Source organism: Achroia grisella, unplaced genomic scaffold, assembly GCF_030625045.1.
Source record: "Achroia grisella isolate CSIRO2021 unplaced genomic scaffold, CSIRO_AGI_Agris_v1 utg874, whole genome shotgun sequence".
Taxonomy (NCBI): Eukaryota; Metazoa; Arthropoda; class Insecta; order Lepidoptera; family Pyralidae; genus Achroia; species Achroia grisella.
Window position 1 is genome coordinate 6377731 of NW_026713051.1, and position 26065 is coordinate 6403795.

Consider the following 26065-nt stretch of genomic DNA (forward strand, 5'->3'; position numbering starts at 1 on the left):
CTAGAACTGTTGTAAGTTATATAATGTAGATACAAATTGAAATTGTTTCATTGATAGATGAAATAATTTCAATTTGTTTGTTTTCTACGTATAACGTGTAGGTATTTCTATCGTTGTTAGTTGAGAACGGACACTATTTGTCACCATTTTATTATAAAAAAAAGTAGCATATTTAATGTGACTTGAGTGTATAATATGGAATTTGATACACGACTAAAAAAATAAAAGTATAATATTAACTAGCTAATCAGTTAAACATTTATTTTTTCAATACTTAATGGTATTGAAAATACCATATCGTTTATTACAATAAAATCTATTATATCTACTTTAAGTGTGCCAAACAAACACAAGTAAATTATGTCATTAAAATCGATTTAACAACGGTATTTGTCCAAAATAAGGTGTTAATGTGCGACAGTAATCACTTACCATCAGGTGAGCGGCCAGCTAATTTGTTTCTTAGGCTATAAAATCTTTCCTAGTCAGTACAAGCAAAACTCATATTTCAAAAACTTACCTAGTGAGTGCTGGCAACGAATTATGTAGGTTCAGCTCGAAAGCGACTACTCGCAGCGAGAGCTTCGCTTGCGGTAATAGCCGCGGCGCGAAGTACGAGTCCACCCGCAACACGCCCGACAACTGTTCCGCTGTCGGATCGCTCGCACGACAAGAGGTCCGCGCCGGCGACTCGTTTGGACTGTCGCATGTCTACACAAACCACACACTCCATACAATACTTTAGAATTAAATTTACATTTCTAACAAAATAATTATTGACATAATTAACAGTGTAACGAAGCCATTTCTGTTATACTATTAAACATGTCAATGTATTGTAAGAAAGAAAGAAGATATTTTTTTCGATAAATTTAAGCAATAAAAATAAAAGAAGTTATCAACACAATTGCAACACTAATGTGTGGTATAGAATAGATCTCAGCTCAGCATATGGCGTGAATGGATGCCACAACTATACACGTATTCTGCGGATACCTTCATAATAAAGTATATTATTATTATACAAAACTTTTTATAATAATATACTTTATTAATTCAAAATACACAAATTATTGATATTATACTTTAAAAGTAAAACTTGTATCAGGTGACCTGCGCGGTTGTTTTTAATTGCTTTAAACCTCTATAAATTGAATTATTATATTTAGGTGTGCACATTTCAACACTCATGCGTTGCCAGAGAACAAATAATTGTTTTTATCCTGTAATTTCACTGCCTAATCTCACTCTTCAGCAGAAATACAGCTTATTAAACAAGCTGCTTGGGGACTGAAGTATGTGACATACTAAGGTACCCATAGAGACGACTTTCTACTTTACTTGACTAACTTTCTGGTTTATAAAACTTTGGAATATAAATACTAGTAATAAATAAGTCAAATACAAACCAAAGGATCGGCTCTAGGCAAGAACTTGGTTAGATTGAATTCGAATGGTACAGTCTTGTCCGATACCTGGTTACATGTGCGTACTCGCCACATAACAGCGAACACAGCATCTGTAGTAAATTATGATGAATTAAATCAGTTACTACTTATTAAATTAATTCTATCATAATAAATTAAGAGCATGTGATATTTATAAATTACCTATATATTATTTTTCTTTAGATATAAGTGGCAAACAAGCATACGGCCCAACTGATAGTAAGGTGATGTAAGTTGAGGAAAATTTTGTAAGAAATGAAGTACTTTCGTAGTTTTCTTTACATTCGTGAGTATACGTTATTATTAATTATGGTGTGATCTTGGAGATTTTTCTACACTCCCTCGCCCACCTTGGTCATGTCGTGAAATTTGACTCACGGCCTATAAAAATATCACATAATATCATGTGATATTTTTTATTACGTACATTTAGTGTAAAACAATCGGCAGCTCACTAGATAGCTATATACATAGCATCTCCGCGATAATTATTAAAAATATGTAGTAAAATTCAGTTATATTTAATGGAAAAAAAACCCCTTTGACAAAGGTTTCTCGCAATACTTTAAACTGTTTATTTACGGAAAAAGTAACGTTATGTTTTTAACCCCCCGTGACATTGGGTGACATTTGGCTCTACTCTCTCTACCCACTCCTCAAAACATGTCACGTAATGTGATACAAAAATATAATAAAAAGTTAAAAAAATATTGCCCCATATATGTAAGGATGAAGCAGTACCAGGTGGCGCGACGTACAACTTCAACTCTCTGGGCTCGCTGACAGGCAGCTCGAAGTATGTATGTGGTTGCCAACATCCCAGGGTCTGACTGTACAGCTCCAGCACGCATTCCGTCTCCGTGTCCTATGCGAAGAGCACGAGAAAGAGTTGTAAATAAAAACAATATCTGAAACGGCTCAAATTCCATATTCACACCTAGTGTCAGACAGTAAACAGAAGCCTTTGTTTTGGTTCAGTAAATACACACATAACCTATATACATATAGCATAGACCGATACAACAATCACATTCACGAAATCAAATCCGCGATCATCGGTAGTAAAGCCAGTGGTTAAACTACAACACCAGCGATCTTTTGTAATTTTTAATTTTTTTTTAGTGATGAATCATAGCTACAATTTGATCAGTAGCAAACATAAGAGTAGCAACTAGCGATCAATCTATATGTCGTCCCTAAACAAAGGTGCCCCGTATACGTGTATATCCTACCTGTCCAGGGATGGGGAAAATAACGATCCGCGTGATGGTCCTAGGATGAGGATACCGCCAGGATACAGCGTTCCCATGCACCGTAACTTGATACGCCATCGGCAGCTGACCTCCGCCCACTATTTTGAATGCACCACTCCTATCATGCGAACACATAAACAAAACTTATATTAAACTAGCTGGCTCGTCAAACATTGTTTTGCCATATAAATTAATATCAAGTACAACTTACCTTAGGTCATCCTTGTAGTAATGGTCGCCGGCATCGACGTCCACTGATGCGACGGAAGACGAACGTGGACTCAGGTTGGGCACGGAGTGCGAGGGCGTGCCGTCTGTGCGGACGCGGTATAATGTGTCATCGCTCCTTGACGGAGACGGTGGCGATGGCTGCTAGTAAACAGACTGTGCTATATATATATACATAATAGATAAAGCGTACTTTGCATGCCTACACAATGTTTTGAGTTCCTCCATTAAAAAAAAATATAATAATAATTCATTAAAATTATAAGTAAATATTATTAAACTTCCATCGTCACAGACTATACGTCTATACGTGTATGTGGCAAGATAGAGTATGCAATGTTATTTTACTGATTGAATTATTTTTTATGCACAATGAGTAACAAATTACACCACGTACAACTTAAATCGGGCGACTCTGACGATAAGAAGCAGTTAATTACACTATTAGTAGTAATCATTTTCTCAATTTCCTCATAATTTATTAGAGCGATATAAAAATTGGGTCCGGGAGATCTTGACGGCTAAGTTACGCTAGTTTAGTTACTCGCTGGTAAGCATAAGAGCACTACTCTATCATACATACTTTCATTCTATTCATGAGTCATCTACCAGTTTCTCTCTTATCCCGTATAATCTAAGGTCTTCTGGATGAGACGAGAGAAGTTAAGACATAAGACCGCCTTTTGTACTTTCATATTTTAAAAGATACGTTCGTAATATTTTATATCACTTGTAATAAAGAGTAATAAGTCAATAAATATATAGAAAGACCCGTACTCCGCTTGTATTAGTTGTTGTGATCAACTCACCTCCGTCCTCCCGAATAAATCGTGGATAGTCTTTTGTATATTATTCAACGCTGCGAGATCCGACGGCCGTATATCTATGGTGATACGGTCAAAATCCAGGTTAAGTCTTATAGTGGGCTCGCACGCAGTCTGTCCGCCTTCTGTGCGACGCCATGAATCCCACGTCGCTCGAAGTTCCGCCCTGTTTCATTGAAACATTTATTCAATTCCATTCTATAAGTATAACGTCATCTAGTTCTAGACTGAACATAATATTAACAATGTTCACAGCCTCCTCCTAGATTCATTTTAGTGGTTCCTGAGAATCGTGACAACTCCTAAAATTACTTGTTTTTTAATTACACTCCTCCATCAGTCTTTTGTATAATCTTGGAAAATGATCTCCTGAGTAGTGTAGTAGTAGATAAGTGAATTTTGATAGATCATCTTGAGGGGGGTACGCTTTCTAGGAAGTTTACCATCCAACTTGCAAGTCACCATCAATTGTTCTTCGTTATGACCTTCTTTCCGGGCGATATGATTTAAATTGAATTGAATGGAGACATATAGTGGACAGTTTAGATTTGATGTGATGTGTTAAGTTCCCGTAGAACAGAGATGCCACTCACACGATGGTCATTTAATGTATACAATGATAACATGAATATAATATGTGATATAACTACTTAAATATATTTTATTTGTCAACACATACATAATATAGATGGAAAACACTCAGACCGATATAAATACTTACTACTGACGAATACTAATATGTATCGTAATAATCAAACGCGCGATCATAGGAAGTAACTGAGGTCGTCGAAATTGATACATAATGTTAATTTCATATATATTAGTGGTATTCGGTGGTAATAATTTCGTCACCTATTCGTCACCCCGCGTTAAAGTCGCTGGTTCAGGGCGTTTACAAATATACCTCTGCCGATGCCTATTATCTAATCACTTTTGTCTACACGAAATAATAAATAAAATATAAAATTGTCCCTATACTCACCCCAAATACACCAAAAATCCGCCAATTTGCACCAAGTTTTTAACATGACCGCCGTAACCGCTGTTCGTTCCCGCGATCGAATCTGTCACTAGTGTTGCGCGCCGCGTCCGCCAGAGGGCAGGATTTTTTCATATCCCCAACATTAAGACTTTATAGGGACGTATATATACATTTATAGTGTAGGTGTGTTGTGGTATGTTGAAGGTGTAGTGCCGCGAAAAATGACAATAATTGCAGGAAAATTACAGATCCCCCCGCCCGAGAAAGGCTGATTGCCTTTATCAAAACAAAAAGTAAATAAATACAGAAAGACAAAAATTATAAAATTATATAGACCGCTCATGTACAGAAATCGCTAAAAATACCGCAAGAAAACTAACACAATAAGTTTTTTAAAAAATAATGAAATAAATAAATATGAAACCATTAGTTAGTGGGGAGTCTACAAATCTTCACAACCGGACGAGTTATAGTGCCTGTTGAAGTGTTAAGCCTTACCACTCGTACTACACCATCTTTACCCGGCAACAATTCTACAATCCTGCCCAATCTCCACTTTAAAGGAGGTAAATTTTCCTCTTTAATTAGGACCAAGTCATCTACCTTAGGAGGATCTATAGGAGACGTCCATTTATTCCGCATTTGAAGAGAATGGAGGTACCGCTCACTCCATTTTCTCCAGAATCTCTGTGAAAGAGCCTGAATTAGATTGTACCGACTCAACCGTGAGTTTGGGATGTCTTCAAAATTATATTCCGGTACAGATAATAATGAGCGTCCGATTAAAAAATGCGCAGGTGTTAACACCTCCAAATCTTGGGGATCCTGCGTCAGAGGACACAATGGGCGACAATTGAGGACGGCTTCAACTTTAGTGAATATAGTTACTAGCTCCTCAAATGTCAATATCTGGTCACCGATGACTCTCCGCAATAAAGTCTTCACCGCCTTTACAGTTGCCTCAAAAAGACCGCCAAAATGAGGCGCTGCAGGTGCATTAAAACGCCAGGTAATATCGCGTTTACCTGCGCTACTACTAAGTTGCGATTGTACTTCCCGAGAAGCTAAATACCTTTGTACCTCATCTAAGTGTCGATTGGTACCTACATAGTTAGTGCCGTTATCCGAACGAATCACACTAGGTAGTCCGCGTCGAGACGTAAATCTCGTTAGAGCCGCAAGAAAACCCTCTGTCGAGAGGTCCGTAACACATTCAAGATGAACGCACTTAGTCGAAGAACAAATGAAAACACAAAGATATGCTTTCAATGGTTTTGCGTTACGTAAACGAGAAGATTTTATTATAAATGGTCCGGCAAAATCCGTTTGCACGGTATGAAAAACTCCAGTAGCAACTACTCTATCCGTAGGTAAGGCAGACATTAATGGTTCTGTAGGTTTAGCCTTTGTCCGAAAACAAGAAATACATTTAAAAATTCTGGTACGTATAGCTTGTCGTGCCGAAATGATCCAAAATTGAGTCTGTAAAATGGCTTGCAAGGCAGTCGATCCCGCATGACAGTGAATTTTATGATGATGATCTATAATTAAACTCGTTAATGGATGATCCTTTGGCAAAAGAACCGGATGCTTTCGATTATATGACAAATCGGAATGATTTAAGCGTCCTCCGACACGCAAAAGGCCCTCCCCGCAAATAAAAGGCATAAGCCGCCTTAAACGTAAAGAACAAAAACTACTCCGCTTGAGGCAACTTAAATCATCCGCAAACTCCGCAATTTGGACTAGTTTTATCAACCGCAGTAAAACCGATTGTCGTTCTTTTGTTGTCAAAACTCCGGTAACCTTATGGTTTGGATTTTTACAATTACTAAAAAACCTATAACAATACGCCACTACCGCTAACAGCATATTCAAAGAACTAAACCGCAAAAAAATAGGATCTCTCTTGACCATCACCGCGTGAACCTTCACCACCGTCTTTCGAATACCAGGTAAGTCATACTCAGTTTTATTATTTTCACTCAAAGGCCAGGTATCCGCATGGCCTTGAAGCCAGGAGGGGCCCCACCACAATTTGTGCTCGAGCAGTTCCGAAGCTCGACAACCACGACTTGCTATGTCGGCAGGGTTCAGTTCCGAGGGTACGTGTCGCCACGTTATATTCAAACCGCAATTAATAATTTGTGAGACTCTGTTTCCTTCGAATGTCTGTAAAAGATGGGGTGATATCCGCAACCAAGAAAGTACGATAGTACTATCAGACCAGCACACAACATCCTCAATGTTCACATGCTCGTTAATTGAATCCACCACGTACTTTACAAGCCGCACAAGTAAAGCTGCTCCGCAAAGCTCCAGTTTCGGAATAGTAAGCCTTGACTTTACAGGTGAAACCCGTGATTTAGCCATCATTAAAACGATCTTAACTTGTCCGCCTTTTCCCACTGTTCTCAAATAAACAGCAGCCCCATATCCAAGTTCAGACGCATCCGCAAAACCATGTATAGAACACGTTCCAGAGTTTCCCAATGCAAAGCGTTCCATTTTAAGATTTTCAATCATAGGCAGATTGTTTAAAATACCTTGCCATTCCGCAACAACGTCTGCCGGAGGTTTGTCATCCCATGACAACTTTAACAACCATAGACGTTGCATTAAAATCTTTCCCTGAAAAATTACAGGGGAGATCCAACCCAATGGGTCAAAGGTCCGCGCTAATGTCGATAAGATCGATCGTTTTGTACAAATTTCCATATCATTAAATCTGGTATGGTAAGAAAAACTGTCACTACTTGGATCCCATTGTATTCCCAATAGCTTAATGAAGCTAGGCCCATCCGCGTTATCTTTAAAAATTCGAGGTTTCTCCAAATGTTCCGCTGGAATGTCTTTTAACAAATCCGTAGTATTTGACGTCCATTTACTGAGTTCAAATCCGCCAGACTTCAGTAAATTCACTACGTCCCGCTTAAGACTTTGAGTCTCCTCCAGGGTATCCGCACCGCCCAAAATATCGTCCATATAAACTGAAGACCGGAGAAGACGCGCTGCCGCCGGAAATCGCCTTTCTTCGTCATCCGCTAATTGTCTCAACGTCCGTATTGCGAGATAAGGACTAGACTTCATACCATACGTTACTGTGTTCAATTCATACAGTTGAAGGGGCATATCAGGAGACTCCCTCCAGAAGATGAGTTGATGTGCACGATCTTTCGGAGTAATTAAAATCTGTCGGAACATCATTCGGATGTCCGTAGTGAATACATATTTATGTAGTCTAAATCTGCAAATGATCTCCATAATATCACGTTGTAACTTTGGTCCAGCATGTAAACAGTCATTAAGACTTACTCCGTTGCTAGTCTTGCCGCTAGCATCAAATACGACTCTTATATTATCTGAATCTGTTTTAAAGATTCCATGGTGACATATAATATAACAACCGGAATCATAGTCTTCTGGTTTTCCGACACAGAGTGACATATGTCCCTTTTCCGCATATTCCCGCATAAAATCTACATATTTTTTCCGCAGCGACTCATTTAACTGCAGTTTTCGTTCCATTGTGAAAAAACGCCTTTTAGCCAATAAAACTGAATCTCCAAGAGACGGCCTGTTCGATAAAAAAGGTAAGTGTACGACATACCTTCCGCTCTCGTCCCGCTGATGAGTAGTAACAAACATAGACTCGCATTCCATATCCTTAGGATCTTCCACTGCGCTAGGAATATCTTCCACGTCCCAAAATCGCTCCAAAATGCTATCGGTTGAAATATTACAGCAAAAAGTTTGCAAAAAATGAGTCTCCTGAGAAGCTGGTTCCGCAACCGGACAAATAACAGGCCCAGTCAACACATGCCCGAACACCGTATTCATGGCACGAGGTAAATTATCATGTATCTTTATAGTACCATCCCCCAAATAAATATCTGCAATAAGATCCGCACCAATTAAAATATCAATTTCCCGACTGATATAAAATTGTTCATCAGCAAGAAGTATACCTCTATAACTTTCCGCTAAATGAGGAGATAAGGAAAAACCTGGCAAATTTCGCGTGATCTTATTCAACACTGTAGCTGCAGTGTAAAGAACAGGTAGATCTGTGTACCTAGGCATTATATTTAAATTAACTACTCCCTTGCAGCCAGTTACAGGAATACCACTCAGTCCCGTGACTGATATAACATTAGACCTCAACCGCTTTAAGCCCAGTCTGTTGGCACAATGTTCCGAAATAAAGGTACCCTGACTGCCGCCATCTAGTAATGCACGTGCCTCCTGGTAATAACCGTGTTTATCCAGTACTCGTATGATAGCCGTTGACAGTAATACCGTCCGTTGATAAGTACCAGTGGCCTGTGATGCCATTCCTCCAAACACCTCATTGCTGCCTGTACTTGCCGATGAAACCCTAGCTGTAGGAGCCGTCTCCTGAGGCGGATGTTCCGTAGCATCCGTCTTGCTTGGGACATTATTAGTAGATAAACGGGGTTGACGTTCCCGTGACCCCGCAGGTATGTCAAAATGTAATAAGGAATGATGTTTAGGTGAATTGCATTTATAACAATTTCGATTATATTGGCAATTAGCAATGTTATGACTATTAAGGCATCGAAAGCATAAGTTAGTGGATATTACGTGTCGCTTTCGGATGGTAGGCTTTAAACTCAAAAACTTCTCGCACTTAGCGATGAAGTGACCGCTCTTTCCGCAGTATTTACATACCGAGCTAACTTCATTGTGAACTACCGAATGTACAGCCCGTACCGCTGGAGCTGACGTTCTACGCCGCATATGAGCACTGGAATCAGGATCCGCACTAGATTCCAATTTACGAATCTCACCTTCTAAAAATTTCAATAAATCTTCAAAGGCAGGTAGTTCCTTTTCATCAAACTTATTTTCAAAATCCCTTTTTAAGTTACTATCTAATTTTTGAAAATTTATGTAAAATAATATATAAGACCACGAATCTACTGGAAAATTCATCTTTTCTAAAGCCTTCGTATTTTCGAGCAAAGTATTCACAAACAATTTTAGTCCACTCAAATTTTTATATGTGACGGGCGCCGCGCTTAATAAATTGTGTAATAATTTATCCGCTAACAAACGTTTATTATTATAACGTGCTTTAAGTAATTCTAATGCAATGGAGTAATTATCACCGACAATAGATAAATGCTGAATTAATGTTTTTGGTTCTCCTACTAAAGAACTAGATAAATAATACAATTTTTCAGTATTAGTTAATGTTACATCTTGATCAATCAATGATTGAAAAAGTTCCATGAAGGAATTAAATTCCTGTAATTTCCCTGAAAATGAGGGCAGCGCTAACCTAGGTAAAATCACTTTAGACTTGAGATTAGTGTCGGTCTTTATATTGTCACCACAGTAATCCGCTTTAGTTTCAAGAGATAACTCAATATATCGCCGCTTTATAAAATAATACTTCTTATTATATGTCTCAAAGACCGTCTTAAGTTTCTCTAACTCCGATTCATCCGCCTTGAGTTGCATCTCCGAATGCATAGAATCAAATTCTTGATAATTATTTTCTAAGTCCGCATACCTAACTTGAAACTCAGTCTTTTGTTCCAATGTTAACGAATCTGTCCGCACGAGATCATAAATGTAATCAATATTGTGAGTGGCTTTATCGTACCTAAATTGAATTTTCTTAACCGCCGTTGTCATTTTCGATAGTAAGTGACAAAACAAGCAAACGTAAGTAAAACAAAACCCCAATTCAAATAAAACGTAAGCAAACGCGAACTATCAATTTTGTAAAAGTACTTAATATATAATAAACTCAAGTTTAATTTACTTATAAATATTTAAAAAATAACACAAATTATACTTATACAAATACCTTCAACTGGCACTATAACTAATACTAACCAAGTATATTCAGTAACAACAATTACATAAAAAACAAAGTAAGTTATGCCTAAACTACTACAGGAATAATACTTAATTTTCCGATTCAAGTATTAAAAACTATCGCAAATATCTAACGCTCATTAATCGACAATAAACCACAAAATAGTTATTAATGTAAACTATTTCTAAAGACACCTAATTACAAATTAGCTTAGTTACACTGTTTGCAAAAAATATGAAAATAAAAAAAAAAACAAAAAATTATGAATAGTATATTATACAAATACACTGAAATTTTATAACAAACCCCAAGGAATAACGTAAATAATAAAATAAACAAAAAAAAACAAAAACAGTTGTTGGGATTTGAAGTACCAACTTAATAATACGAAGTCAAACTATTGAACGCAAGGCCAATTAATACATAGTCAAATTAATGAAATTACAATACTATATCTACTACCATTTAAAAATTTATTACCAAAAGTAAATAAGACCGTCTTTATTTACTTTGGATTTAAAATAAAACACATTACACAAAACTAATAACAATATAACCCCTAATATCCAGGAGACAATAATTTAACCGCAATTAAACAACAAAATATCAAATATGCGGTGAGGTGAAGTATTTGTCTTGTAAAAGTAATGAAATTGTGAAAGTATAATTATATGGGAGGGAACCAAAACATATATATACCAATGCCTAACACTGAAACATAAATATTACCGCAAATTATGTGTATAGTGTGCAAATAGTTTTTAAATTATGATAATTTTATTACGTAGGTAGGAATAACCTCAAATATGTGTATCCGCGTTTTATGTGTTTTTCTGTAAATGATTAGAAATAAACAACGACAAAGGAGAAACTCCGATCCGTCTCGAAGTGACCATTGTTAATTTTGTATATATTAGTGGTATTCGGTGGTAATAATTTCGTCACCTATTCTTCACCCCGCGTTAAAGTCGCTGGTTCAGGGCGTTTACAAATATACCTCTGCCGATGCCTATTATCTAATCACTTTTGTGTACACGAAATAATAAATAAAATATAAAATTGTCCCTATACTCACCCCAAATACACCAAAAATCCGCCAATTTTCACCAAGTTTCTAATATGACCGCCGTAACCGCTGTTCGTTCCCGCGATCGAATCTGTCACTAGTGTTGCGCGCCGCGTCCGCCAGAGGGCAGGATTTTTTCATATCCCCAACATTAAGACTTTATAGGGACGTATATATACATTTATAGTGTAGGTGTGTTGTGGTATGTTGAAGGTGTAGTGCCGCGAAAAATGACAATAATTGCAGGAAAATCAGATACATAAACTTGTTGTAAACAAAACAAATTGTAATGCACCATTTTACTTCATTTTAGCGACGGACATTCAGCAAAAGTACAAGTATTGTGCCATAACTTGCCCTATCATGAGCGGATGCAGGAGTATTCTGCGACGGTCTCCGGGCGGGCCGGCAGCCACAGCCGGTGCGGTTAGCAACAGACGCGCATGGACACGATCCGGGCGAGCACCCGCCGCCAATTGCGCGCACGCAGCTTCCCACCCTGCAGCCCCCTCCGAACCACACACCGACACCTGGCCCGTCTCCACTCTCATACTCTCAATACCGTTTTGTACTGAAAGATACAAATTATATTTATTGTAATCAATGTTCTTTGCGCGAGTCGAACGTATGGTTTTATACCTATGGTTGTCGTTATAGTTGTCGCCTATGTACAGGAATATTGCCATTGCCATTGCCATTGTACATTCGTGTCTCGAAATTTACCGATAATGAATACCCTTAATATTTGAATATAATGTTTTTCATATTCACCTTCACGGTCATAGCTCCAGTATCCGTCAGGCAGAACTTGGCCTTTAGGAGGCCTTGGATCCTACTAAATAAAATACCAATGCTAGAAATATATATGTATATATATTATTTCTGGCGTTAGTAAATGAAGATTTCAATTAATATACAGTGTCTCCCGGCAATATATTTAAACAACATTTCTGTAGTCCTGCTATACTTGTGCCAGCAATGAATAAATAATACTTGTTGCAAATAATAATAAATATATAAGGAACATACCCATGAAACGTCGTAGTTTATACAGAAATGGCAGTTGTACCACAGGCGTTTGAAACTCCTCCATAGAACTTGTCACTCTGCTTTCAACCTGTAATAAATAACGTGTCAATAAAAATTAGACTCGCAAAGAAACTCGTCCACGTGACTAAGATATATATAAAGGACAGCTCACATAGCGTTGTTTCGTCCCAAGCTAAACTGAACTTGTGTTGTGGGTACTAGATGACGGATATGAATTGAATACTTACTAACATACTTAGAAAACATCCAGACCGATAGAAACAGTCATACTCACGAATACAAATGATTGTACCATGCAAGAAATCAAGCCCACGATTATCGAAAGTAAGGTGGTGATCAAAACCGCTAGAGCACCTTTTTTTTTAACGGAAATTAAAAAAACTATTATTGCGCTATAAGCTGAAAAGGCCTCTACTCAGCTGGTGTCGCAGCGAGTGAGTGCAGTGCTGATTTTGACATTTAGCACCTAGCATTACTACCAGTTTTTTTAAACATTGATGGTGGCAATCAACTATACGGCCCATATGATGGTAAATGGTTACCGTAGCCTATGAACGCCTGAAACACCAGGGGTATCACGTATGCGTTGCCGACCCTTAAGAAACCTTAATATACCCTTCTTGAAAAACCCCATGCTGTAGTCTCGTGGGAAACCCTCGGCAGGAAGGTCATTCCACAAACTACGTGGGAGGAAGCTCCTCTGAAACCGCACTGTTCGGGACCACTTAGGTTCCAGCGTGTGGGGATGAATTCCCTGCCAATGGCGAGCAGTGCGGTGGTAAAAGGTGGCTGTCGGCATCATGTCGAACAATTCCTCAGAATAGAGTCCGTTGCGTAATCGGTAGAACAAACAATGCTAAGCGAAGTCTCGTTTCAAGTTAAGGCTCGATACCGCCAGAGAGATTGGGATCATCGACAATTCTCATAGCACGTCTCTGATCCGAGTCAAAAAACCGACCTGCTGCCGCCCAAAAATGAGAGCAGTACTCCATGTGCGGCCGAACCTGTGACTTAAGATAAGTCTGGTTCGCAGTGAAGTACCGCCTCGCTCTATTGAGCACACCGCTTCTTGGATGCCAGCTTTACCTTTTCTTCCAGGTGACTGCGGAACTCTTAGAGATGGTAACGGACGTGTTCTGGAATTGAGGAGCCACAGCAAAAAGGGTTTTGTTAGCGGTGAACGCGCAGGCTTGTGTCTTAGTAGGATTGAATTTAACTAAGTTCAGTCGCTCCCAATCGGAGACTCTGGTAAGAGTAATGTGGATTTTAGACACAAGCTGTTCGCGGTACTCTAGAACGGTACTGTCATCCGCATAGCAATGAGGGTTAACTGTGGTTAACGGATCATTGATATGCAGCAAAAATAGTCCATGCTATCGGAGCAATTACCGTCTACCACGGTTTTGATGCATCTGCCAGACCAAAAACTAGCGACCCATTTGCATAATCCCTCTGGTATTCCGTATGAGGGCAATTTTGATAGAAGACCTTGATGCCAAACCCGATCGAATGCCTTCGCTATGTCAAAGTCGACTGCCAACGCCGCACCTTTACTCTCTGTGGCAAGGACCCAGCGATGTGTGAGTTGAGCGATTATCGCGAAAACCATTTTGAGGATCGATCAAGCAACCTTGGCCGTTAATATAAAATGCAACTTACAAGTTGTAAGATACCCTTGATGCGACGCAGCCTGTCCTCGGACACTTCGATTTGTACTGGCCGCTCGACATCAAGACGGATTGACCCTCGTCCGCTGCCGCTTGAAGTATATCCACCTTCACAAACAATAAAAATTATCTGTATTCAAATAAATTTAGCCTATAAACTGGAGAATTCCTTTTTAATTTGTACCGATTAAGTCGTAACGTTTGTCTTTAGTGATATTAGTATATTTAACACATTAGTACATGATGATGAGTATTTGTCAATGAATGGCGCACGACCATGACGGACACACGACCTCGCCGTAGAGATACTGACCGGTGGTAGGCACCATCACGTTGACGGTGGCGAGTGCGGGCGGCACGTCCGTGACGGGGTCGGGCTCGCCACGGGCCGCCGACACGAGCACCGCATGCCACTGGCCCTCCGCCCTCCCCACGCCCAGCCCGAGCCACGCGTTGAACACTGACACCTAGTACCAGTATATGTTACAATAATTGGCAAAACCGTTAAAATCATATGAAAAATTTATATAGTTCAAATCTCTATGTGTTTGGTAAATAAAATCGAATGGAATTAACCTTAAAATTTTAATAGAAACTTAAATAACATGAAACATCCGTGCTGTCACGAACGGAAGAGGGAACAAAAAAAATAGTTCAATCCAATGACTCATGGCTGACCGCGCTAAAACACGCACATGAAAGAATTTTGTAAAAGCACCTAATAAGACAATAAGCACCCTTATCGCTAAATAGCGATTCCGACGGAACATTTTTACGAAAATTTGAATTGCTATCTTCTTAAACTATACAAAAGATCACTCTTGTTCTACTTAATCGAGTAGATATTCTACTTCCACTAGAACTAGACTTATCGATTTAAAAGCATTATATGGCTTCGATTAACATTCCAATATTATGTTAATTAATAATTATAATACGAGTACGTACCTGAAGACTCTTCTGGTTCTTTCTTCTCCAGTAGTAAAGGTTCGGTTGATACAGCGTCATGTGGAGTAGGGGCAGGTTTCCTTCCGCCTTCCTCACGTGCGGCATCATGGCCTGATCACAAATAAATTTATGACATTTAACTAGTTTGGAACTAAAACTCATTGGCAGGTTGGAAACATATATTACGTGTTCAAGAGACAAGTTTTTGAGTTCATTATCGGTGTTTCCATTACCAGAGTAAATATAAAACGATACACAAAATGTTAGTGTAAGGTGGGTTACTCCAATATTACTAGTTACTCAACTATAGTCCACTGCAGTGAATTGATGATGATAATGAGAAACGGATTTCATTTAGATGTTTCAGGACTAATTTAGGACGCAGGGGAATAAACCACTAGACAATGAAACTCTAGCAATAGTTAAAATTTATATATATTGTTAGCGTCCATATTTCTCCTGCTTCCGAACTCACTAGTATAACCGCGTCATACAGTCGAGAAAGACCGGTCGAGTACTATAATCGAGCTGTGTCGCTTATGTGTAACAAATCGTAACATAGCCCGTGCAATAGACCGAGAGATTGCCGACCAATAGATTTAAAAATCAAAATAGGAATTATGTTAAGTCCTATCATAATGCCCAAATATAATTATCTATTTGGATTTCTAATTCTATACATCATAATTGAAGAAAAAGTTGTTACGACACCTTCTTTTACGTGCGATTAAGAGTGTAGGCGCTCTAGCGCGAGAAAGCCAGCGCGTGCCATCGTGAGCAATTGTATTTAACTTTTTTTTATCATTATTCTTTGTTTGTATGTGTAAAGGCAGCTATCGCTTTTGATTTGTAAAATTCATAATTATATATTAATATCGACCGCTACCTCCAGTTTAGTCTTGCCAATATCCGCGTTCCTAATAGTATCCGTGAGACTTCTACTGCCCTGAGAATCACCGAGGTCGTCCGCAGCAACACTTGGCTCCTTCTTCTCCTCAGTAGGAACCTGAAATAGTACAACAATAATTCTAATACATCTGATATAACATGTAATGAGAAACTCGCTTTTTATATTGTTTAGTATGGTTGCATGTGTTTGGGTGTTTTCTGTGTATATTTTGTGTTTATCTAAGTATTTATATTAGTTGTTCAGTACCCATAAGATAAGCTCTGCCTTGCTTTGGATTAGATAGCGCTGTGTGAATGTCTGTTTCGACGGTTAATATTATTGTTCCTATACAAATTTACAGTTCACTATTTTGACTATAATGGCATCCACATAAAACATAGACGCTATCTACTTGAGTTTTTGTGAGTGAGCAACAGATATCCATCCAAGCAAATACTCACTTTAATAATATTGGTAGGTTGTAAACCAACCTGAACTACAGGCTCCGACTGTGGTGCGGGAGGTACCTGCGGCGGCCTTAGCGCTATCACCTCGGGGCTGTCGTCATCAGCAACATACAACGACAACTCGATCATGCCCATCGTTACGAACACCTCCATGAACTCTGACACGTCAGCCCTGCTAGGAAGACGAATTTGGAATAGTTAAGAAAGAGTTTACAATACAATACAATAAAAAAAGCAAATTATAGAGCAGACTCATTCTTTTTGTGATGAGAAGAGATTTCGAGAATAAAAAATATGACAATTCAAAAGTATATTAAGTTTATGTGCTTAAAGAAGTTGAAATGGTTATACCATTTCAACTTCTTTAAGCACATTGTTCAGTTACAGGCTAACAGCTTGCTGTATCATTTACAACCTTATTATAATACAAAATAGGGACATATAAGTATGATAAACTCATATTAATTCGCAGGTACTTACGTATGTTCCACAAAAGCAATAGAGACGGACTTCTTGGTGAGCGGCGCATCCTCGGTATTGCGACTCGACTTGTATGTAGAATTGGATGTGTCCACTCCAGAATCAGCTTGTACACTTTGACCCATATCACTTAGGGTTTTCGTTGTTTCTGTTACAAAGTTTTATATATTCACTGTGGCTAGTAGACAACTCATAAAATTTATAAACCTATATGAATATAGAGGGCAAAAATTTGATTGACTGCTTGCTTGTTAGCATTAAATAATGTCTGAAACTGCGGGATAAATTTAAAAAATTTATTCTTTAACTATTTAAAATTTGTATCTTAAAATGACATTATCCCTGATGAGCATAGGCGATAAAATATTTTTAATACCTTTAGTGATATGTATGAAAATTTTGATCATGTAACCTAACGCAACCTTATATAGCATACGCTGCGTATGTTTTTGACAATAAGGCAAAGTACTACATATAGATGTACTAGTTTTATAGATGATATCAATATGTACAATAAAGTACGACATGTCTATGTATTATAATAATCACAATAATGACCTTTTCATGTTAAAATATGTAATTGTAACCGCTAGTATATGTATATAGAAATACCGACTGTTTATAGATCGACATTTTTAAAACAAATGGCGGCTACCATCATCATCCGATTTATCACATTTTCCTCAGCTCGTAATGATTGTAGCGTCATCTTATATAACCTATAGCCTTTCTTGGTAAATAGACTATCCAACACTAAAAGAAGTTTTAAAATTGATTCAGCAGTATCGAAATTGCCTTGAACATACATACTCACAATATAATATACCTCATATACAATATCAATAATATAGGAATATATATAATATGCTTAGGTTTAAAATTAAATATTATGGTTATATGATTTAAACTGGAGGTATTTTACCTTCAGTGAGTGTTGAATCCGAGAGGAGTGTGGGCGAGTCCTCCGTCAGATCGCGGTTCATCAGCAGTGGAGCATATGGACACACACCCGGCTTCTCTTCCTCGAATATTAATCCCGTGTACCTGAACGTGAACATAAACAACGTAGTTGTGATAATTGTAAAGCTGGTGCGACACGACTGACTGATAATATGAGAATGAACTACCAACTGAGCGCGCTGACTTTAACCGCGCTAAAGCGCGCGCGCGTTTAGAACGTGTCATGTATAAGTAGCCATTGAGTTTAGATACAAACAATAACATATGTACTTGTAATTGTTCAGAGCTGCTGTGATGTCGACGGCAACCGTGTGTAGCAGCTTCAGTTGGCCGACGCTTAGCTCCACCGAGCAGTCCGTCAACAGATTCAGTTCGATGGCAGGGCCGCACGTGAGTACACCGCTTGAGTACACAGCGGGCGCCAGAACGCATCCGATGTCCACACTAAATGATACAATAAGAAGAAATAATACCATACACAGAACACTAAATAATAAATGTCTATATTTTTCAGACTACCTAAAGCTCTTGCATGCAGCTGGCCATTACAGTTTCAGCAAATGATAGGGCTAGATGGCACTCCAAACCCGCAGAAGGACTTATGGAGCGGCTGAAGGCCAACTCCCGCCTGAAGAATACAATTGTAGTGTGGGGACACCTCTAGGGGTTCGAACCTCGGTTCAGACCGTCGTAATTTTGATTCCCATTGAATTAGATGGAGGGTCGATCGGAGGGGCGACAGGGGGCGCCGGCCTGGAGCGTCAGGGCGCGTGCAGGCACCCGGTTGAATGTCTGGTATGGTTGAGATCGTCGTCTTCGAAAAATGGGTACATACATTGTGTGGATGAGTGAGAACCATGTCTTAAAGAAAGTATTTACCATGGATTGTGTGAAAGATGATACGTATAAAAAGAGAGTAAGCTCAGATATAACGACTGATAGGGATCAATGAAAGAGAATGAAATAAAGCGCCGACCACAAACAATGTGATAAAGGCAAGGTAATGTTGACATAATATGAGTACATACGCATGCAACATGGGCGTAATGTTGGGGGACACAATTGGTTGACTCCACTTCAGAGCTGGATTCTCACCGCCGGTCCCCTTCATCATCTCCGACTCGCTCGTCTGTGGAAACGTAAAAGTATCTATACATACAATGGTATCGAAATTATATATAGTGTATATATAGTGTTCTATAAGAACGTGAACGTTGTCAAAATGTATAATATTAATACAGTTATATACATAATTTAAATGAAATATATTGATTCACAAAAAATAAAACACGAGTTAGGTACACTAAAAGTATTTTTCTAGAAGGGTATATTAAGGTTTCTACGCGCACGTAACCTCAGATGTTTCAGGCGTCCATCGGTAGTCATTTACCAACAGATGGGCCGTACGTTTGTTGACGTTAGCAAAGTCGAAGTGTAAAAAAAAACTAATTTTATGATAGTAATATATGAGGTTCACTTTATGTAGTCATCAATGTGAGATACCAGTTTTGTCTATTTCAGACGTTAAGCACCTAACATCTGTGTTTCGGTTGAAGGTTGAGAGTATAATATGTGAAATTAAGAACGCCTTAGTTTTGCGGTTTGACAAAACATTGGGGTTAGTTTTTTCAACTTAGAGAATATTTTTACATTTACAATTTGAAAATATGTTATGGATACTTCAAAACTAAAAAAATTCGATTCAACAAATTGATAATGCAGGTACAGATAGTAATGTAGCTACTACTACTCCACTAGAGCTGGTAACATTATTAGAAATTTATGCATATTCGTTAATTTAGTTTCCGAAATTGAAAAACAGACTATAGCATGGTGGTCTCTATATTCTTCCTAATTGAAGTGAAAGAATGTTATTTCAAGAAGTTTGTTTCAAATGTATAATAGCTCAGTTTTTGTGACTACCAAGTTAGAGTGCTTTCCAAGCACTCCGAAAAGAGTCAAATGACGCAAACATTCCGTGTAAAAATCGAAATCATCGCGATAGTTTTGTTTGCTCACCCCGTAACAGATGTGTCGTGATGAAAATAAAGAATGAGTTATGGGACTGACCTCCTGGAAGACCAACTGGCTGAACTGCGCGGAACGTATGGCAACATTGTTCACCAACACTTCGTACTGGCGACCCTCGTACGCGCTACCGCTGCCGAGCCAACCGCTTTCGGCGCCGGCATTGATTGTGCGTCTGAGAAAATATTTTTATTATTTACTAGTATACCCGTTAAGCATCCACACTGATGTTAACAATTATACTCAAGACAACAAATGCTTGTACCGTGCAAGGAATCAAACCCGCGACCGTCGAAAGTAAGACTGTTTAATACGAAATACTGTAATAGTTACTAACCTATCAAAAATAAATTAAGGCAATTTATATTTCTAACTCACTCTCCGGTGATAGTAACATCCATATCAAACTAAAATTAGTTCGGGGAAGGGGTTGTCTAGGCCCCTACCTACTTGGTTTTTTTTGTGTATGATAATGGAATGGTGCACCCGCCTGCGCTAACGGTTTACGCTGGCCGGGCACCAGTGGAGGATGATAAGATGAGCATGAGGTCAGGTCAGTTAGTCCATCGTGTACCTACTTGGATTCAAATATACCAGGCTTAACATGCCAAAGTTTCGTTCACCACAACACTGACATTTAAAAATACTTCTGCCTACCCCACCTGGGATAACAGTGGTGACAGTATATTTATGTCAACTGAACTATTTCTCATAAACAGTACTACTCAATGCCAATAGGGGACACACATGTCCCTTTGAGTTTATAATGAGATATCTTCATAAGACACAAACATTGTTTTCTTATCTATAAAAACAATAATAACGTACTTAATACATAATAATTCTGTTATACAATTAGCGCTCTATTTCTAATCTTCTTTTATATTCAGAAAAACTTTTACAATATCGCATCTGATTATGAATCTGCATACTATTTGTTCAGACTGATAACATATTAGATATATATTGCCAATACATTGAAGTGATGTTTAGAAAACATACAAGTAATAAAGTAAACTAAATGCCAATATTATTAAATTGTTTTCGAGATATTATGTTTACCTTGGGGACACATACACACATACGGGTGCATAACGTAACGTACGTACCCATAGTCGTCGAAGGGGTATGTTAAGTTTTTATTTTTACTGTTCCTGTTCAACAATGTAACAAAGTAATAGTTACACACTGTTGAACAGAGAACTACGAGCTATGAAATGCATAACCCTTATACGAACAGCAAAATGCAATCATAGCGCGATTTAGACGGAATTTCTCCAGCGCCATCTATCATCACGTCGGCATAATACGTATGCACTGATGTAACTGAAAACATGTGGCGACACAACGTGAAATAATGTAAACAAACTCACCTAATAACAACTAACAGATATACTTATGGTATTTTTGTTGTATAAAATATACACACCGCTTCGAGGAAAAAAAACAACAAGAAAAACGGTGATAAAATTCAATTTTTGGATGTTTATATTAGGGTTAATAGTATGATGAATTCAGTAGTATCATAAAATTTCCTTTACTTTTTTTACGTGCTACGTATAGAAAAAATATCAAACACCAATTTGCGAATTATGTGTTAAAATGTAATAATGTTTCTAGATCAGTATAAAATATGCACAAACTATTATTAACTATTTGTTTCAGTAAATTAAGTTAGTTATATTCAATATCCTCATATCTATCTACTACCATTATTTAAAGTACCTGCAAATAGGATTCTCCGGGTGCGGGTTCACCGTGATCTTCCCCACCTGTAACAAAGTAGTCTACTAAAATATACGTATATTAATTTTACAATACACTAGCTTAGCCGATAGACATTTTTCTACCTTAACTATGAACCTTAACTCTGCGCATTGTACATAGGTAGTCGTAGTCATCTTACACTATCTAGGTAGTGAGTATTTGGGTGTGACAAACGTACTAGATTAGTAAGTTTAAACGATAGTGTGCTACATGGCGTATTAGGAATGAGTACACTCAACGAGGGAGTCATAAAGAGGACTGACTTTACACTGAAGAAAGAAATCTATGTTATGTGGAGATAGAAATACGTTAAACGTTAGACGTTGATAGAAATATTACAAGGGTATACACACTAGTAATTGTCCATCATCATTTAAATACATAAACAACACTACGGACATAACGTCATTATGTGATTTTATCGAATTAGGTGTTATTTTGCGGATGTCCATTTAACTACTTAATGGATTTATATTATTTAAGTTAAATGCACCGCATGTGTGACTACTGGAAGTTTTACGAGCTTCTCTATTGGTGATTCAATTCCGACTGTTATTGTCATCATGTGATCCTCTAGGACTACAGCGAGTGATGAGTTGCTGAATACTCTTTCATAGTGGAACATGAGATGCAATCCCGTCGCGTCTGTTCAGTAAATGTTGAATTTATAACATACCACAAACATAAAAGTGTCATCGTTCTCTTTGTATTCATCCTCAGCGGTGACGAGGAGACGCAAGCCGCCGGCAGTGATGTAGCAGAACGGCCACTGCCACGTTGAAACTCTGAAATTGATGTTATACAATACGTTAAAAACAACAAATATTTATTTTTTTAAATTAGAATTGCAACTAGTTCATGATCCACTAGTTGTCTATATACAGGATATCATCATGTGATTCCAGCCGCGAGCGACGTGACCGAAACATATATAATAATGCTGCTTTGCAATAAACAATCACACTCATAAATACAAATGACAGTATGATTCGAGAATCGAATCCGCTACCGCCGAAACTAAAGCAGCGTTACTGTCAAAGCGTAGCTATTAACAGAGTACATTTCTTATCTGATTTGTGATTATGTCAATGGTTGTTGAAGTGAATGTGTTTTTATTACATAAAAAAACTAAAAATGTTATCAATAAATTTATTATTCACTGTACTCAATATGTATATGGTGAAAGGAAAATTTACATAGAGTCACATCCATGTCTGTTTTTTGTACATATATTTTTTCTGTACTTCATATATTTGTAAATTATGTGTTTGTAAATTGGTTAATAACGACGAACCTGCGGGGAGGGGGTGGGGGATTGTAATGTGGACTAAAAACCCCATTGCTAGCAATGTACTATATCAACTTGACCTCTACCCGGTTCTTCCTTGCAACTATTGTGGTTTTTTATACTGCTGTAGTAGCATACAAACATACAATCAATCTGATGGTAAATATAGCGTACGCGCGATGCCGACTTTTAAGAAACCTTACTATACTATTCTTGGAAAATTCACGGTAAATTTCCATTAGCCAATATGCGCTAATTGACCTGACCTATTTTATCGTTCTCTAATGGTGCCCCGCCAGTATAAACTGTTAGGAGGATGCAGCATTCCATTACCATGCATTAAAACTTCACCTGGGTTCCACTTGCGCTTGTAGCGGGCAGTAGGACCGCGGGCACATCTGATGCACAAGCGACACGATGTTCTCAAGCACGCTCGGCCGCACCACCACTTCCAACGGCGCTAGTGTCGCATAAATCTCCCACATGCTGTCCGCACTCTAATATAAACAAAATTTACTTCAACAACACTACTCAATAATTATAATAATAATAAACTCTCCCAAACAACTTGTGTTATAGGTCCTAGACTATTCACAAAAACACTTGCATACTTTATAAATACATACATAATAATAATAATATATATACAAAACACCCAGATGAATATAAAATCATACTTACTAATAAATATAAATATATGTTCGGTGCGAGGAATCGAATCCGTTACCATCAGAAGGAAAGGGGAGCTATAACCTTGGCAGAGCTGAGATTTTGTTTTCATTAAATACATTTTCATTCTTTATATCAATGTCATCTCACAGTCAAAAAGGTCTACTGTACCATTCAATCGACCACTAGTATGATACAGTATCAACTGTTATAAAAACTTGATTATCGGGTAACGTTTTTTTCGCGCTTAAAAACGTGATTTAAATGTAATACCTGAAGTTGCTAGACTATGTAGAAACAAAATTAACTGACGATATTTTGTTTTGTAATAACCCATGTAGGGATGCCATACAATTGCTGCTTAATATTTGTAACAATGATGGTGGAGCAAAATAAGATAAAAGAAAATATAAAAATACTATCATTAGAAGTGATTATTTTATATTCTTGTACGAGAGCACAAGCAACCACTTATATCAAACTTAAAAAACTATAAAATATTCCTTACGGTTTTTTTCTCTAGTAACTTCGGGTGCAATTCTTCTTTCCAACTAGGCGGTAGATTCGATATTCTGTAAGAATGGAAAATTGAATAGAAAATCTAATATACATTTATATTTATTTTAAATTTTCTTGTTTACTACACATTATTTATATTGTTTACCGGGCCTTAACACGAATAATTTTATGGTATATAAAAGTTTTTACCTGTCTAGACCCTTCGGCTAGTGAAACCTAGTAGTGTACATTTTTTTTTGTATATAAATGCACAATACAGACATGAGAGATGTCAAAACATATATGGAGTAGAAGTGTGAGAATATATTGCCTTTAAAATCAGCGCTGAGGTATAACTTGGTTATATATATATAATGGCTTAAGCGTCTGTTATAGACGATTTATGGCGTGATGGTTCGTGGTTGGTTGGTTATAATACAGTATAAATGCTGAATGGAGGCCACATTCAGCGGTACCAGCATGCTTAAACTTTTAAGTTATATATTTGTACTATATATAACTTAAAAGTTTAAGCATATATTTAACTACTGTTGCTGATGTAATGCTGAATGTTGTTATTATTATTATATATGTACGGTTTATATACTTTACACTAGTGCGCCATTAACATTATTTTCATAACGCATTGATTTTCATTTAAAGTTTACGTGTGGTCACTAAACACACCTCAACTTTAGTGTATACCATCACTAATAGTACCATTACTCCTTTTACCATTAATTATACATATATAGGAATAAAGTTTATATTTTACTGTGTAACTTTTTTATTTTTGAACTCACTCCCTGAACGCATTCAAACTATCTACAATAAGTATACTTTTAAAAAAAATGTTCATGCTCATCTTCTAAGTTTATTGTCATAGAACAAGTAATGTATTCATCATATTGAATGTATGTATATATATTGTGTATTGTATGTATGTTGTATATATATGTTCGTATGTAATTTAAAATTAATATTCGTGTGTATTCTATTCTTGTTTAGTTTTAGTTTAGTCTAATATTTGTATGTATGTTATTTATATAATTAATGTTAAGGTACCATCAAGTATTTCTGCACTTCCTGAAGGTTGACTGGTAGAGAATGCCTATAGCATTAAGTCCGCCTTTTGTACCATAATTTATTGGTCAATAAAGTTTTAAATAAATAAATAAAAAAATATTTAATTGTTATATGTGATATCTGCATAAACAAATGCACTCACTGTGCTTGTGTGACGGTGATCGCGAGGAAGTGGTTGTCTTGCTTCGCGTCTGTAGGTTCCCGCGCTTCCAACACACGCCCACGAAGCACCCCAGCGGCCCAATCGTCGCTGCTTGTACTGTACAAATGTGGCAATTTATACTATTTGTTAGGCTACCTATGTATTGTATGTAATTATATGATCTCGCTCTCTAATGAAATGTTGCCATAAAATTATACATGTTGATATAAAAGTGACACATTCTATAAAACTGTACAAAAGAATTTATTCCTTGAGGATCAGTATTGAGATATTACGATGTTGACGGTTGAGATCGACGCAAATTACAGATGGGAGTGTACATTAAAATATCGATCTTAATTATTATTACTAAATAACAATAGTAAAATACACTGTAATTACACAGTTTAGTGACATTACATTGAAATATCTTAGTAACTGTGTACTGTAGCCAGCATTATACTTAACAGTTAT

The 26065-nt window shown here is 37.4% G+C and overlaps 1 protein-coding gene across 1 annotated transcript in view; it reads right to left on the reverse strand.

Annotated features, from left to right (window-relative positions):
• The window catches only part of LOC131853119 (intermembrane lipid transfer protein VPS13B), a 78744-nt gene that overhangs the window by 28942 nt on the left and 23737 nt on the right, over window positions 1–26065 (reverse strand). The window contains exons 29-51 of the mRNA XM_059203933.1: window positions 25592–25708; window positions 24374–24437; window positions 23548–23693; window positions 22585–22693; window positions 21867–21913; window positions 20184–20316; window positions 19142–19242; window positions 18384–18557; window positions 18076–18197; window positions 17154–17301; window positions 16698–16845; window positions 16198–16323; window positions 15318–15428; window positions 14683–14836; window positions 14362–14477; window positions 12682–12769; window positions 12010–12223; window positions 3739–3919; window positions 2913–3073; window positions 2681–2819; window positions 2190–2313; window positions 1410–1519; window positions 521–711 (exon numbers count right to left, since the gene is read on the reverse strand). Coding sequence (XP_059059916.1) covers window positions 521–711; window positions 1410–1519; window positions 2190–2313; window positions 2681–2819; window positions 2913–3073; window positions 3739–3919; window positions 12010–12223; window positions 12682–12769; window positions 14362–14477; window positions 14683–14836; window positions 15318–15428; window positions 16198–16323; window positions 16698–16845; window positions 17154–17301; window positions 18076–18197; window positions 18384–18557; window positions 19142–19242; window positions 20184–20316; window positions 21867–21913; window positions 22585–22693; window positions 23548–23693; window positions 24374–24437; window positions 25592–25708 — 3024 coding nt within the window. The remainder of the gene's footprint in view (window positions 1–520; window positions 712–1409; window positions 1520–2189; window positions 2314–2680; window positions 2820–2912; window positions 3074–3738; window positions 3920–12009; window positions 12224–12681; window positions 12770–14361; window positions 14478–14682; window positions 14837–15317; window positions 15429–16197; window positions 16324–16697; window positions 16846–17153; window positions 17302–18075; window positions 18198–18383; window positions 18558–19141; window positions 19243–20183; window positions 20317–21866; window positions 21914–22584; window positions 22694–23547; window positions 23694–24373; window positions 24438–25591; window positions 25709–26065) is intronic.